This window comes from Geospiza fortis, unplaced genomic scaffold, assembly GCF_000277835.1.
Source record: "Geospiza fortis unplaced genomic scaffold, GeoFor_1.0 scaffold318, whole genome shotgun sequence".
Taxonomy (NCBI): Eukaryota; Metazoa; Chordata; class Aves; order Passeriformes; family Thraupidae; genus Geospiza; species Geospiza fortis.
The window spans coordinates 719,109-735,479 of record NW_005054371.1 but is presented as its reverse complement, the minus strand read 5'-3'; the positions used below and the strand labels follow the sequence as shown (position 1 = coordinate 735,479).

Genomic DNA, 16,371 nt, shown 5'->3' with positions numbered 1-16,371 from the left:
TTTACATTCATAGCTGCTTTTTTTTTTATTCAGCTTGAAATTTTTGGCTCCTTCTGAGGCAGCATATTGCAGTGCAATTCTTTGTGGTCCTTACTTTAATGGTGGGTTATAAATTCTAAAAGTGAAATAGTTTAAGTGTGTTCATGGCTCAGCTGCAGTGTGAAGTACAACAGCAAATAGTGCTTTATGTAAGGATGGGTAGCATGAAACCCCCTCAAATTCCCTTTTGCTCTTTGTTTCACTTTTGTTAAAAGCAGAGTATGTATATATGGCCTTGGAGAACTGATGTAGTTTTGAAAAGATTAATTTTAATTGTTGGTCAAAAATCAAAGTTTGGGAGCCTGCATGTCACTGGCATTACATCATTAATAAGCTGGGTTTGGTTTGTAGCCTTGAAGGTTTTTTATTATCCAAGCTCTAAAATTTTTCTCCTTCTCTTGGTTTGGTAAATTTTATGCTGATCAGTCCATTTCAGTAAGGTTTTTTTGTTGTGACCATGTAAAGGATTATAGCTGCTTGGGAGTTTTTTTTAATACTACTTTGTACTGAATCTGAAAAAGAATGTGTGAAGGTGACAACTGTGTTTGAGAGAAAGCAGCAAGGGAAGAAATAGTAACTTTCTATGAGCAACTTGGGAAGAAACAATTTGATACTAGGAAATAGTTAAAATATGTGGATATTCACAACTTCAAATGGTATAAGTATTTCTGAATGCATTATGCTAAGAATACTCTTAGGAACATTTTAGTATTTCCTAATCATCTATAAGCAGAAGGTACCAAAACCCCTGATTTTTAAAAATTTTTGACTGGGTGATTTTATTCTTTTTACCTCATTCCAGTTTACTTGACCTTATGTCAAAAACAGTTTTGTATGGCTTCACGTAAAGTCACCATTCTGTGTAGTGTTGGGTCAAGTTGAAAAATAATGTCTATTTTGTCTGAGCCTTGGCATCACAGAGAGCTGGTAGTGAGGTGCTGTGCATGAGGTGCAGTCTGATTCTTGATAGAAGTCTGAGTCAAAGCCACTACATCCAAATCATTTTTATTGTATGTTGTCAGTGGTGCTTGAAGACAGAAAAATGGCTGTTTTTTCTGGGTTGATTTAAGAAATAACTGAGTATACTCAAGAAATAACATTATTCAATAGAATTTAGTTTGATTTTTCTGGTCAATCTTTAAAAAACTTTTAACAAGTTGTTTATAGTTCTTTACAGATCTTAGCATTTTGATCACTTGGAGTTGTTATTGCTGTTTTTAAGCTAAGGTCATCACATGGACTTGCGTGCCATGAGAATCAGGAATTTATGGGGACAGGTAAGGGCTTAATAATGCCCTTGGAACCAAAGTTGGGGAAGCTGAGAAAGGGATAGCTCTTGGGGACAGCTGCATGTCTGCAAGGGTTGTTTTTTCTCTTTAGCTTCTACAAGTCCCTTAAGAGTCTGAATAGGAATGTGAAATCAGAAGTGTCTGCAGTTTCCTCAGGCTAGAAATAGGAAGAAAAGAGATTAGAAGAAATGAACTTCTACTGAAGAGAACTCAGTAAACACATCAGGTCTGAGAGAGCAGCATAGCTGGCCTTCTCCTAGAGCATATTAAGGCATCGTTCTGCATCCAGTGTAATTTATTTACTAGCTCATGACCACTGTTGACTTGCCTAACATCCATCTCTCAGCTGACTCTTGAGAGCACTGACAGAGGTACACCAGGTTATGTACATATTTTACAAAGTCTTCTTCCAAAATCATATATTTGCTGCACTATAATGGGCTCTTTTTGTATTTCACCTGGAGAAGTCCTAGCCAAAGGCATCTGGGCTGTAAATAAATTGTTGGAGCTATTCAGAAGGGAGGTATGATGATCTGGAGTATTTGTATGTGAAAGCAGACATTGTTTGCTCCATTTATAAAGATCTTCTTAACAGCGTGGCTGAACACAAAAGTCTTTGTGCAGCTCTTGGTCAGGAATGGTCATGAACATCATGGGTGTTTTCTATCACTGAGTTAGTCAGAAGATTTGGTTTCACCCTGCTCAACAAACCCTGGAAACAGTTAACAAATCCTTTCAGTCCTCTCAGAAATTGCAGGGAAATGGAACAGCTGGTTATTCATTCTTCTCCTTCAGCTCATGGTGACTGTTCATGTGGCAGAATTCACTGAGTGCTGACCCAGGTGGATCATTTTGCACAGTACCCACTGAGACCTTGCTGCTGAATGAGTTCTGACCTGTCCAGTGCCACAACTGTCACAGTATTACTTTAAGCAATCCCTGATGTTGTGTGCAACCCACAATACTTATGCCACAGCCATAAGCTAACAAAGTATTCTTCTTTAGGAAATTCAGCAAGAAACTGATATCCCTGAAAGAGAACTGGTCAGAGCCCTACAGTCCCTTGCGTGTGGCAAACCAACACAACGTGTCCTCACAAAAGAGCCCAAGTCAAAAGAAATAGAAAATGGTCATATATTCACAGTGAATGATCAGTTCACATCTAAACTACACAGAGTCAAGATTCAGACGGGTAAGTCAGCTTTATATTCTACTCTCTTGCAGTCTGCCTTAAAACTTCAAATTATCTTTTGCAGGATTGATGTCCATGGAGGTAAAAGGAGAATTTTTTTTTCTTGGTGATTAGTTGCATCAAAATGAACATTCAAATGCCAAGAACGGTGTGGAAGTCAGTTAAGCCTTTTACTTTACAAAATTTGTAATTATCTCTTACAGGAAATACTGAAAGAAAAATAGAATTCAAATTAAATAATAAAATGAAAAATATGCTACTGATTGATTCAGAAATAGGAAAATTGCCTCATAAGTTGCTGTACTGCAGTGAAATGAGTGATGTTTTTAGCCCATGATACAACAGCCATTTTCAAGTACCAGGTAGCTTATAATGGTTTTGGGCAGTGATTTGGGTTTAACAAATAAGGGAAGCTGAGTGTATAATAACCACTTCAGTAGCTTATAGAAGTGCTGGTGCTTGTGCCTGTAAGCAGATTTGAGTACTGTTCAAATTTTACCATAGTCATAATTAAATAACAGTTTGTTATCTTGTCAGTTGCTATCAAAATATGCCAGAAAGTGTTAGTATGTTCTTGTGGCTGCTTTTCATGTGAAAAAAAATCAACTTTGAAAATGTCAAAACTCAGGAAAATATAACTTGATGTCTAGATGAAATAAATAGTGAATCTATCACACAATGAAACACATTTTAATTTTGCTAACATAATTTACATTCTCTATTTTTTTAAGTTGCTGCCAAACAAGGAGAATCTGATCCAGAAAGGAAAGAAACAAGGCAGAAAGTAGATGATGACAGAAAACATGAGATAGAAGCTGCTATAGTTCGGATAATGAAATCTAGAAAGAAGATGCAACACAATGTGCTAGTAGCAGAGGTATGCTGGTACTGAGTTTTGCTTTTGCTGTTATCTCATTAAAGTTACACAGCTCTTACTAACATGATTCTGAAAGGCTTTTGAGAGATGCTGTATTTAACCCATCCTTTCTTTTCTCCATGCCTGTCTGAAGACACCTAAATCCTTACCCGTCACTTTAGGATGTACTCATGGGTGTATCTAATTTTCCTTCCTACTTTTAGTGCTGTTATGTTGTTAAATTGCTTGAAAAGCAAACCAGCACGCTTTACATTATTTTTGCCTTTGATCTTGTTACTGACAGTTGGGTCCAGGTTAGAGAGATTTGAGCTCTTAGCAGAGAAGCAGTCCTACTGCTCTTCACTGCTAAGCTCACACACTCCAGGACATGACACATTTTGCACTCCTGAACCGCCTTAGAGCTGTGAAACTGGGAGCATTCTCAGGTTGTGACTTTGCCTCTGTGGAGCTTTGAATCATACCCCAACATGAGCAAGCAAGTGGAGGGACTGTCAGAAGTCTGCAAGCTGCTTTTTATGCTCTGTAGTTGTCACCATCTCTGTCTTAATACATTTTTCTGGTTGTTGTGTTCTGTTAGGGTACATCAAGATCTTCCTTGCGCTGTGATTTTATATTGTTGGGTTTATTTTGTTTTAGGTAACTCAGCAGCTGAAGGCTCGATTCTTACCAAGTCCAGTTGTTATTAAAAAACGTATTGAAGGACTTATTGAGAGAGAATATTTGGCACGAACACCTGAGGATCGCAAAGTATACACTTACGTAGCATAAAATGCGTTCAGAAAATTTGATTTATTCTTGGACTATACTCTTCGCATGAACTGGGAAGTTCTTTTAAATCATTAATATTAAGACAACCATCTTCTCTATTAAATTACAGTACATGTTCTAGACCATTCAGATCAAGCCTTTTACTCCTTTTGAGAGTTTTTGACATGAATTAATTGAGCTTCAGGCTTTTCAACGTTATCCCTGTAGAGATCATCCTTACAATTCTTCGGGAAAATGTGAATGTGCCGCGTTTGTTTTCAATACTGTATGAAAACAGAGAAATAAAAATGACTTTAGAAAATACAGCTCATTTAAAAAAATAAATTTGTTGGAATTTCATTTCCCCAGATCTTCAGTGTTGATGTAAATGTGTTTCTGTAGTGTTGCTTAGCACTTCGCGCATTGTGTAAGTTGGGTTTAAAAGAAACCACAAGTGGTAAGGCAAAATTCCCACTTACCTTGCTCTGCTTCAAATGTTTTTTTTTAACTAGACATGTTTAATTTAATTACTTGCTAATTTTTTGAAGACCCAAGAAGACAACTTGAGCATGCTTCACTCTTCCAGCTGCACTCACTGTTCCAACAACATGAATCAGGAACTTCTGGGGGCTCAGAAAAGACCATAATAATTTTGGCTTTCCCTTCTGTAATTTGAGTTCTTCTAAATTAAACTCTATATTGATTAGGTTTTTTCTGGTTTCTTTATAGGAAAAAGGACAAGATTTCAGTGTATAAACTGTATAATAATTTTTGCTGTTGTACTCACTGCTGATGGTGGATTGTACAGGGCGATGTTTTTATTTCACTAAATGTAGACAAAATAAATTTAAAATAAATGGATTTAGTGTACACAAACAACTAATTCAAGTGTGTTAGAGTACAGGGTTGACAATCTTTGGAACTAAATACTGTCCCCTGGGGATGTACTGGGATTATATTTTGTTAATAAACATCATAGATGGAGCTGTAGCCCCAGGGCTTCCCATCATAAATGCATATTTCAGGAGATGAAAGTGAAGCCAGCGTGCACTATTTGTTTTTAAAAATGCATTTTAAACATGCAATAAAAAATTGTTACTGTAATGAAATTTTTAGTTCTTACCCTGAAACTTTTTTTCTTCTTGACAGTATGCTGCAAAAATAGATTAAAAATAGCAGTTTGGTGGCATCATTCTTCTCTCACAGTTAGAAATTTTTGAGTGTGCATTGTACTGCAGTTTTTATTAAACCGTATTTCTGACATTCCAATGCACAAATTCTGTGCTTTCCCAGCCATAACTATTTTTCTGCTTTAATTCAAAACAGTATTTTTTGTCTTGGTTCACATTACTTTCACCCATAGATCTTGAAAAATATACTTGGGATGGGCTTTCCAATATTAAGAGCTGGAAATGAAGCAAAAAGAAAAGCTTGGTTGTAGAGCATCTGCCAGAGCAGTTCTTGATGGGCTGTGCTAAACAAGTGCATGGTGCTGATGCAACATTCCAGTGTGGCTGGAGAGTGTTTTTCACAATGTGTCCACAATTTTACCCCTCTCCAGCCTGTTATGGTACAAGTCCTGGCTGTTGTTCAAGAGTAGGATATTTCTTCTAAAGAGAGGGACTGGAATTAGGATGATATTTTAGCTTGACTGTTTGGAAGCTTTTTTTATGAAGCTTTAAGTTTACTGCACACCCCCAACACACCTACACACACACACACACAAAGAGTAGTTTTTGAATCAGCAGAAGAAGGTGGTGGCTGAAGAACTTTCTTGCCCTTGTTCATCAGGAATTTAGCCCCAAAAGAAAAGAGCTGGGCCATTGGCCCTATTGAAAAGGTGTTTGCTGGCTGTAACTAAAACACCTCTGTCTCTGCTCAGGGTATGCAAATCTTCAGTAGAGATGTGGTCATTTAGCCAGTACAACAGTACTAAACACAGGGAGCTGATCTGGGGTTTTGATTTTGTTTGAAGTCATCAGAAACATCTTCCTCAAAATGTAAATCACTCTTCCATGTATCAGTATGAAGGTTTTGTTTTATGTATAACTGACTCTTTATTAGCATCAATGTTGTGATATTGCATGTTAATGTTTTCCTATGTGCTTTGCAGGGAAGAATGGGTTCAAGTCCTTTTCCCTATGAAGTTTACAGAGACTTGAGTGTTGTGATTTGGGACAGGAGGTCTTTGTGCTGTGTATTGCCTCTGTACTTCTGTTGTACATCAGCTGAAGTTTCCTACTTCTGGTGACTTTTGGGAGGCTGAGGCTGAATGTTGTGTGAATGACTGTATAATTAGGTGTTGAAGAGTGTCTTTTTAAAAGCTGTGTGGGCAAGAGTGTTTGCCAGAAGAACAGCAGGTGGTGATGGCTGTTTTCAGTAAAAAATATTAAGAGCATAGTTTCCATTTTAATAGAGTTTTGAAGACACTCTTCAGGAAGAGACTTCTGCTGAAGTCAGATTTCAAAAATATGCCCTTTACCATTGAACATGAGGTGGAGGACTGAAAAATGTGAAAGTTCCAGTAAGTGACAAGAAGTCGTCATTTGGACTGTGCTTAAGGTGAGTTTGATGTTTACATGTTTGTATCTTAGTGGGATTTCATTTACATTCTTTAGTAGAATTCTGCTAAGCCTTATCTAATTTCAGTTCCTTCTTAATTTCTACCTAAAGCTTCTTCGTGATTTGGTTAAAATTTCATTAGTAGGATTGTAGTTACATGTATGAGTGCAATTGTTAATAAGTTTGGTTTCTTTGCATTAATGTGCAGCTGAATGCAGTAACAAGACTTCATAAACATGGAGTTTAAATCTTTGGAATTTTTAAAATTAAAAGTAGGGTTTGAGTTTTATAGCTGCTTGAAGATGTGTAGGCATGTACTTTCCCTGTACGTGAGTTTATTTAAAAGGATTTAGAGTATTCTTCATTTACCATCATAACAAATGTGATGATCCTATGGATCCCTGGTGCAGTTCTTGTTCTTTTCACTGTTCACTACCTTTACAGCCTTAGTTTACTCTTTGTGTCCCCTGGAATTAATCAATACAGTTTCCCCACTGGCAATTCACAGAATACATGAATGCCAAGCAGCCCAAGTCTGTGATGTTAAAGTACTCCTGAATGCAATGTCTTTCCTCTTTTTCCAAAGATAAACTTAGCTCTGTTGACCCCGAAGCTTCCAGTGTAACACAATTTGTTCTACTTGCCACCGCTCGTTTAGAATCAGCCACTGGTGTCAGGTTTACTTTCCCTCACCCTGTGGAAGCAGAAGCTTTGCACTAAATATGCTGGATGGCTGAAGTATTTTTATTCACATGTATTGCTATCAAATTGTGTACTACCTGATAGGTGGCACTTACATATATATACATATGGTAATAGAGCCTTTCATAATGCAGAGTTGGGATAAGCTTGCACAGAGATGGGGTTCCAGTCTTTTCAGAAGTACCAAAAACTGGAACTACTTCTGGCCTCTGCATGGCCAAAACTGGCCAGAACCTCTGTAGCTCAATCCATCCCTTTGGCTCTGCTTTGTTCCTCGTGGTGCTTAGGGGGAGCTGCAATCTGATCCTGAGCTCCCCATTCCATGGAGCCCTTTAGAGCAAGGGTTGGTTTGACAGCCTAGAACTGGACTAAATAATGTGCACAGCTGGCATCATCTTGTATGTGTCTGGGACAAAGGTGAATTTCTGTTGAAACTCTAATTTTGATAGCTTGGACAGTAAATGTAATAACCATTGTGCTCAGTTTGAAGTGTGAGTTTAATGGTTCCTTGGTCCTCTGGAATGTTCATTTGAAAAGACTGTAAGATGCAGAACTTGCATATCCATCTGAAAGCTGGATAAAGGTACAGGACAATAGTTCACTCACTTTTCTGTCCTTTGCTGTGCAGGGAAGTGTTCGTAGACTGTGCCCCCAAACTGCATTTAATATTAATTTAATACCTCACATCAGTATCTGCCTGGGTCTGGAGCCAGCCTGACAGTCTGCCTGCTCTCAGCAGCCGTTTGGGCTAAAACAAGAACCAAATTGCTGCCCGGGAGGGAAAGGCCTGTTTCACCTCCCCAGTCCTGGACCTGCTCACCTGGACTAGCTGTAGGCAGGACAAGGAAGTTGTCTGGAGAGCCACAGCTCCTGTTTGCCTGAGTAAAACTGGAGGGAGAAAGGGGGCATCTACCAGAAGGTGCAACTTCCAGCCTCTGTTTATGAATAGCATTCATTTTAGCAGTTCTGGTTTTGGGAGGAAAAATTCACAATAAGTCCTGGAACCTCAGAGTGATGCTACATTAGAGCCTGGTGGTGCCTTACAATGGCTTTTGAGTTCATGTGCAGATTTTCCTTTGCAAAGTTACCAGAACATGCCCCAAATCCCAGTAAAGTCTGAGTTTCCTAGACCTTGACAGCCACTTCTGCTAATATTTGTTGGCTGTTTGGATTTTGCTTCTTTTGAAATTCTGCTAAAGATGAGGCTAATAATCTCCTGCAGCTTGTCTGTCACAGCATTTGGTATCAACTTAATTATGCAAATCTGCAATTCCAGAATAATGTGGTATCCAGGCCAAGGCTCTTTTAATTCGAAGTTTGGATGTATTATTCTGTATCTCAGGAAGGCTGTCTTCAGGAAAGGGAGTAATTAGAAGGCTTCACAGTGCGTGGGTCTGACTTGTTCCTGGAGCTGGAGCTGGCCTGGCTGGCGGGGTCAGCACCTCCTGGGGACTCGCTCTTATTAGCACTCGGCAGGGAGCAGTCACACCCGGGCTGCTGCTGCCCTTCCAAGAATTCTGCTCTGAGTGCCCTTCAACAATGCCAAATGTGAGCTGATCAAACAAACACTTCACTGGGCCCTGCAAGGCTTGGGTTTGTTCAGATCTGCCCGTTTCTTTTTCTGGAAGATTTCTAATTGAGGGGTAATGAATATAAACATTGCTGGGTTAAATCTCTCAGAAATGAGTCCCTGGAGCTGGGCACTTAAATTCACATGTAGCAGGCTGACCTCCCCCTTGTCGCACTCTGACCTGTGGAAGGGTGACACTGGGGATGTGGCAGAGGGATCCTGGAGATGCCATCTTGGGTCAGTGCTAAATGCTGGCTCTTCAAAGTCAGGACACCACAGGAAAAGCTGAGAGAGTTGGGCTTGTTCAGTCTCAGGAACGCTGAGAGGGGATCAAACCAATGTCTATAAGGGACTGAAGGGAGGGTGTTGAGACAATGGACCAGGCTGTGCTATGTGGTGTGAAGCAATAGGACAAGAGGCAATGGCAGAAACTGATGCCCAGGAAGTTGTACCTGAATGTGAGGAAGAACTTCATTGGATCAGGTTGCCCAGAGAGAGTGTGGAGTCTCCCCTCACTGGAGATATTCCAGAACCATCTGGGCCCAATCCTATGCCATGTGCTCTGGGCTGACCCTGCCTGAACAGGGAGGTTGGACCAGATGCCCCATGGAGGTCCCTTCCAACCTGACCCCTCCTCTGATCTTTGTTACAAATACTTGTTTTTGCTATAACCTCCAACAGCCTTATTACGTTTAGTGGGTCGTGGTTTGGGTGCATGGAGTGTCTTGGGTTTTTTAAAAAATATTTTAGACAAACTGAGGAAAAATGGAACTGTCTGCAAGTGCCCTGTAACTGGCTGAGGACACATAACCTGGTGAGAGTTGAGTATGACAACCAGCCAAGGCCATGCAGTGCCTTCCCACAGCATATTTGTTACTATTGGGAAGCTCACCTCTGTGTCTCAGTGCTGCTTTCAGCCTTGCCCTTGCCCCAAAGCCTGCATCACCTGCTGACAGGCCCTTGCTGGATCACTACTTTCTGATAGCTGGCTAAAAAGACGAAATAAGAATAGCTTGGGAAAGAAGGCTACCTAAATAAATGCAGTAGGTTAGATGGGTTTTGGTCTTTTGGTCATTGGGTCTTTAGTTCCTCCAAAGTGGTGATGGATTGGAGTCACAGGGTTTGAAGCCAGGGAAAATCTCTGAAAAGACTTTTGTATTCAAGTACGGCCTTAATCTTGATTTTATCCCAGTACTGTGTATGCTGTATATAACTGTCATCTAGCAGGTTAATTTAGTAGTTTTGTCCTTGTTATAGGCAGAGCTTGAGATTGGTGTAAAACAAAAAAAAAGAAAGTTTTTAAAAGAAATTAGGAAGCCTGAGTCATGTATTTAATGAGGCCTTCTCCCAAGGTGCTTAGGTAATACATACCCAGTCTCTTTCTCCAGTTAATTACGTTCTAATAATCTTTGTAAAGGACCTTCCTTACAGATGTTGCTCTGAACTTATTAAATCCTGTGATGCATCATCAGTTTTGGTGGTGTCGGCTGGAGCAAAGGGCTCTTTGCCCTTTGGAACAGTGCAGAGGACTAGGCACAACTCAGGAATTGATTATGAAAAGGAATTTTTAATTAAATTAATTAAAAGGCTTTCCACTGTAGAATTTTAGGCTTACAGCAGACAGTATTCTCCGAGGTTTCATACCATAAAGTGTTTATTAGTTGTTTATGTTTGGACTTTAATTTATGCAGGGCTTACCAGTGTCTGCATTAGTGCCAGTTCATATTTGTCCTGCTCTTACACACAGCTGGAGTGCCCCAGCAGCTTCCTGTATGTTCTGCTGTGTCACCAGTCACTGCCAGGTGGGAATGGGGCCCCAATTTTTTGGAGTCCCATATCAGAATTGTTCGCCCCTCCTCCCCTCAGCAAAGCCACTTTTCACCTACCATTGAACTGTTACTTTTCTAATCTCTTGAAGAAATCTTTCTTGGCGTGTTCAGTAGGTCACTGTGAAAAATGTGCTTTTCTGTTTGGCAGCCAGACTGGGAAGCTGGGGGAAGGGGAGGCAGAGAGGAAGGCAAGGACTCATTCCATTCAGGGATCAGAGTGAAATCAGCACTTTGCTGTTCTTAGATGACCCAGCAAAAGCCAGCACTGCTCTGGTGGCAGCCATCCCTGTTCCCCTGAGCCCGGCAGTGGATGAAGGCTCTTAGCTCAGCAGCTGCAGCAGTCAGGGCCATTGCACCCTGGCTTTGTCCCAAGGCTTGGGGGCACTAGGTTGGACACAAAGGGACGGTATGAAGATACCCTTCTCTGAGGCTGAGGAGCCTGGTTTGAGCCCTTCCCCAAGGATATTGAGTTGTCAGAGCAAGGGGAAGAGAACAGGAGGGTTTAGCTGGGTGGTGGGGCTGCCCCCCTCTGAGGGACAGGGTCAGGCAAAGGCTGAGCTTCAGCTCCTCTCGTGCTCCTTGCAGGAGGATTGGTGGGTGCTCCTGACCCAGAGCTGCTGGGGAGCTGAGAACCAGCCCTAAAACTGTTCTCCAGGCAGCTTCATCAGGCAGAGTTTCAGAGCTGAGATTGTTTCCCTGTGTCACCCCAGCAAGCACAGAAGAAACACATAGTGGAGGATTGAAGATTTAGCCTTTTTTGTGAGTAAGGCTCAGGTTTTTTGCTATTGCAGAAACAGGAGAGATGCTGCATACCTTCAGCAGCCTCTGTGGGAGGCACCTACCCATCTGGAAAACAATTTGGCTCCCCCTGGCCACAGCAGGAGCTGGAGAGGGCCGAGGTTATTGCATCATTCCCTAGCCAGCCCTTGCTGTCCACAGCTGCTCTGCAAGAATTCTCATCCCCTGTCCTCTGTCACCCTCATCCCAGGGCTGCAGCTACCCGCCAGATTTTATCCAGCAGACTGGAGCAGGGCTGGGGCTGAGCACTGCCAAGGCAGCAGTGATGGCTCTGCACGAGGAGAGCCTGCCCTTGCTCCTCCTCAGTGCCCTGAGAGGGAGGGAGTTTGCAGGGCAGGAGTGCGGGTCCTGCTCACAGGGAGGGGGCAGTGGGCCTGTGGTGCTGTAGCAGCCTGAGGATCTTCACCTGGGGTGGGAATAGGGGACCCTGCTCATGGGAGCAGCTTCCAGCCACAACCCAAGGCCTGATGAATTTACTTTCTTCAGGGTTTTTTTGTGTTTCAGTGTTTTCCTGTACAGGCAAATTCCCCTGTTCTTCACAGGCAGGAAGGCAGATGACTGCCTGCCCCTGCCCTGTGGCAAGGAGTTGATGAATCATTTCCTTTTCCATATTTTAGTGAAATTGTGTTGTTCAGAGCTCATCTAGAGCATTTTAATGTTTTGAGCACTTGCACTCTTCACTCTCTTCCTGCAATTGTCTGAAGGCTGGATTTTGGTTTTGTCTCCCTCCCAGCAGCAGTTACTTGCTCGAAGTGTTGCAGGTGGGTGCAAAATAATCTTTTTCCTCATTTTCTAGACAGTCTTTTTTAATTTTTATTGTACATAGGTGTCAGCATAGCTTTTAAAGCATTAATGTGTGTTTCTACCAGTGAGAGAGATATCCCTAAAGGAAACCAAGGCACTCCTGCTTATACCTTTAGACCTTGAAGATTTTACTTATTGAATATAAAGTTAGGGTCATACTAAAAAAAAATAGTTCAGGATTTTGAATAATTAATTGACTTATTAATTCTGGAATTTCTTAACAATGAACCACTGCTTTGTGTGCTTGGCTGTTTGAAAGGGAAGTTGGCATGTCAGCAGAGAGAGATGTGCTGCCCTTAATTAGATGGAGCTGGACAGATCACCAGAGTGCCCCAGGTTTGATTAAACACTGGCTACAGTGGGGGCAGCTCTGTGTGGGAAGTGGGTTTGGCTTGACCTGTATTGTGATGCTGCTGGGCTGGCAAATAGGGAGATGAGGGGACAGTCTGATTTATTTTCCACACTAAAAGAGACCTGGAAAGCAGTGTGTTTTCAGCATTCCTATGGTAGCTTATGCAGTAAGCTAAGAACCAGTATGTAAACCCAAGGAGCAAGAAAAAACCCCTTGGACTTGGATTAAGGCTGCTGATTACTTGGGTATCTCATGAAAAAAAGGTAAAGGAGGAAAAAGAAGCAAAGAGGGCACTGAAAATGGGAAGCCTGGTGCCCAGCTTTTATGGGCTGTGTATAATAACCCAGGACCTGGTTTCCAGTTAGGCAGGAAGTTACCTGTGTTGTGAAGGGTGTAACTGGGAGTCTAGGCTTTTTCCCAAAGCTCCTCTTTCCTGATTTATATCTGCCCTTATTGTTATCTGTTATATTCACACGGTTGGGTTTTTTCTTTTGTTATTTTGTTTTCCTTCCTTGTTTTCAAAGAACAGCTTATCTGTGTGCCCCAGAAGGGTGGGACTCACAGAGATCACAGGCTTTTTACAATGAGCCAAAGCCAGCCTGCTGACTACAAGGAAATTTGCTGAGGGTTTCAGCCATGAGTGCCACATGGGCTTTGCAAAAGGCAGTGATTGCACCAGTGGGACTGGGCTGGGTCCGGAGCGGCCACTTCCACTGCCGGGAGACAAGTGGGCATCACCTCAGCCTGGAAAATCTCTGCTTGTGACTGCCGTCCTGTGTTCTGAACGGCAGGAGCAGGAGGATGCAGTGCTGCTCCTGGACACTTGGATAGCAGGTGCTCAGTGCTCAGAGCTCCAGAGCTGGGAGCCTTGAGCCGAGCTCCGCTGGGATGTGACCTGGGACCGCTCGCTTAAAGACTTGTCACTCCGCACCTGGCCCCTCTGGGGCACACTGTGCTTACACACGTGTTTCATGTGGTTACTGCAAAGCCTGTAGGAGTCCAGACTCATTCTCTTCAAGGCTCAGAGTCCACCCTTGTGTTCCTGAGGCAGAGTAAAAGGAAGGCACCAATTTGTCTGGTTTGATTTTTTGCCTGGAGTGTTTGCGATGGATGAAGGAGCAGAGTCTCTGATGACTGTGCATCTCCTCACCCATTTGGGACGCTCATTCCCTCTGCAGCAAACTCTGGATCGGCTTCTGGAGTGGCTCTGCCTGGACATTCGCCTTTTCCTGGTGTCTGAGCGAATTCCTCCGCTGAGATACTACGAGAGATACCGCAGGAGGAGCTGCAGCTTTCCTGGAATATCCATCCTCCTTTTCCTGCACGAGGACTTGGGAGAAGAACGGATCTTCCAGGTGCACGAGCAGTTCCAGCGCCCTCCCTGGCAGTACCAGCGTGCCCAGTTTGCCAATTCCCACTGTGCCCCATCCCAGCAGGATTTCTACGGGCTGGAGGAGCAGCTGCCCGTGTGGGGCATCAGGCGGGTGCGCCGCGGCCCCGAGATCCTGCGCGTCACCCTGCACTGCAGCTTCGACAACTACGAGGATGCGGTGAGGCTCTACGAGCTGATCCTGCAGAAGGAAGGCACTGTGCAGAAGGGCACTGTGTGTGTGTTTGTGCTGCACTCCAGCCCACACGTGGCCGTGCAGCTGTGCCTGAAGCAGCTGCCCATCGGCGTGGTGGCTGAGCCCCCCGACTCGGCGGCCCTGCAGTTCAAGGTGCAGGAGATCGGGCAGCTGGTGCCCCTCCTGCCCAACCCCTGCGTGCCCATCAGCAGCACCAGGTGGCAAACGCAGGACTATGAAGGAAATACAATTCTGCTCAAGGTACGTCTGTGGGGCTCTTTTATCTGCTCGTTTCCAAGGGAAGCAGGACTAGTTCCAAATGGAAATTATGATTTTGTTTGTTCATGTTTTCTTTTGGATTTGTGAATGCAGTAATCGGTGTCTGCCGGTGCTGCGATGCTGTTGATAAATATAAGCACTGATCCTTGGAATGTTTTTATACAGTTAAATTAACATCATTACTGCTTGCCTAAAATGCGGATTATTGATGTTTTCTAGGGCACACTAGCTTAACATCTTCCCTCCTCTGCCTCAAAAAAATGATTGTAGCAGCCTAATCTTTTTCTGATAAATCATTGCCATGTAAATGTTTTTCAAAGCAGATTTTTGGCATCCAAAACCAGAAGTTTTGTAAGTGTAATGTTGATACAGCACTGCCTGCAATTAAGGTTGTGAGATCACAAGTGAGTTGCAGTTGGGTAAAAGTGACAAAGAGTTGTGTCCTAGAAAATCTCTGCCTTTTCTGTTGAAGTGTGCGTATAGAGGTTATATGAATACAAATTAAAAAAAAAAAAAAAGACAAAGTCTGTGCTGAGATCATATGTAGTGAGAATTACACATGTGAGTAGAATGGAAGTTTGGCTCAGTGTGCTTTCTTTCCATTCTAATAACCTCTCCCACCTCTGGTTATTTTTTCTTGTAATTTGGATTTTAAATTATTTGCCCTGGCTTTTTCCTCCCCGAAGTCCTCTGTTAGAGGTAAAGTTAATTACTTGGTTCAGCCTATTTTTGTGCTGCTCTGAACATTAATCCTAGGGCAGCCCTTGCTACCTCATTCAATATTGATTTATAAACTGGTTTTCACCCTCTTGGAGTGGTAAAGGCCCTGGGTATCTTCACATAGCTTTGAAGTTGGTCCTACCTGGAGCAGGGGACTGGGCCAGGTGAGCTCCAGAGGTCCCTTCCTAAATTACTCTGTGGCTCTTCCTGCTGTAGATACAAGGTCTTTGAGCTGACAGATGTACATGAATTCACTGGCAGGAAATTTGGAAGCTTTTTTGGGATGTGACCATGCTGCACTATGCTCCTTGCAAAGGAAGGTGCAATGCACTTGAACTTGAGGCTGTATCTTGTGTCCAATCTCCAGACAGCAGGTTGACAGCCTAGTGCTTTGTTCTGCAACTCTTCAGCCCATACTGTAAATCTTTCTTTTGAGTACCTGCATTTACCTCCTGCCATATTGCAAACTAAATCCCAGGCTCGGCTCACAGACTCCACATGGAGCTGTCACTCTCCCCTGAAGCCCCTTGTGGTAACGGGCAGTGGCTCTCCTTTCCATGTGGATTTTTTGTATCCAGAGCCTCCTTCGGCAGGGAGTTCCCCAGTGTGCTGAGTCAGGCTGCAGGTGACCCCAGCACGGCGGGGCTGGGAGAGAGCATCATCATTAGTCAAGCTAGAAATGCGTGATAACCAGGTTCTCTCTAATTTTCAACAGGTTCAAAGCAGCTCCAGGACCCTCGAAACAAACATCGGGCTTTCCCAGCAGCGTGACAGTACAGGCAGTGGAGGAATCCCGCAGGACTGTGTGCCAGCCCCTCTCGCTGTAAAACAGGGTGATCCTGGGCGGAGGAGCCAGGAGGCCAGGGCTCCGAAGGGTAAAACCAAATCTGCCCCAAGTGAAGCATCCCTCGGCTCTGGGCGGGCGGGCAGTGACCTCCAGAGGCCCCTGCTCACCGCTCCCGGTGCGGCAGCACCGCAGCAGGGCTGGGCAGCGCGGTCGCTGCGCGGGCAGGCGGGCAGGGCGCTGCGGGCTGCTCCCGCCCACG

The 16,371-nt window shown here is 43.3% G+C and overlaps 2 protein-coding genes across 2 annotated transcripts in view; both read left to right on the top strand.

Annotated features, from left to right (window-relative positions):
- CUL3 (cullin 3) overlaps nucleotides 1-4,514 on the top strand; it is a 36,593-nt gene extending 32,079 nt beyond the window's left edge. Inside the window, exons 13-15 of the mRNA XM_005424657.2 lie at nucleotides 2,334-2,520; nucleotides 3,252-3,397; nucleotides 4,034-4,514. Coding sequence (XP_005424714.1) covers nucleotides 2,334-2,520; nucleotides 3,252-3,397; nucleotides 4,034-4,165 — 465 coding nt within the window. The 3' untranslated portion in view covers nucleotides 4,166-4,514. The remainder of the gene's footprint in view (nucleotides 1-2,333; nucleotides 2,521-3,251; nucleotides 3,398-4,033) is intronic.
- Nucleotides 4,515-12,285: 7,771 nt separating this feature from the next.
- The window catches only part of FAM124B (family with sequence similarity 124 member B), an 11,249-nt gene continuing 7,163 nt past the window's right edge, over nucleotides 12,286-16,371 (top strand). Inside the window, exons 1-3 of the mRNA XM_031060028.1 lie at nucleotides 12,286-12,366; nucleotides 13,291-14,587; nucleotides 16,041-16,346. Of these exons, the coding sequence (XP_030915888.1) occupies nucleotides 13,868-14,587; nucleotides 16,041-16,346 (1,026 nt within the window). The 5' untranslated portion in view covers nucleotides 12,286-12,366; nucleotides 13,291-13,867. The remainder of the gene's footprint in view (nucleotides 12,367-13,290; nucleotides 14,588-16,040; nucleotides 16,347-16,371) is intronic.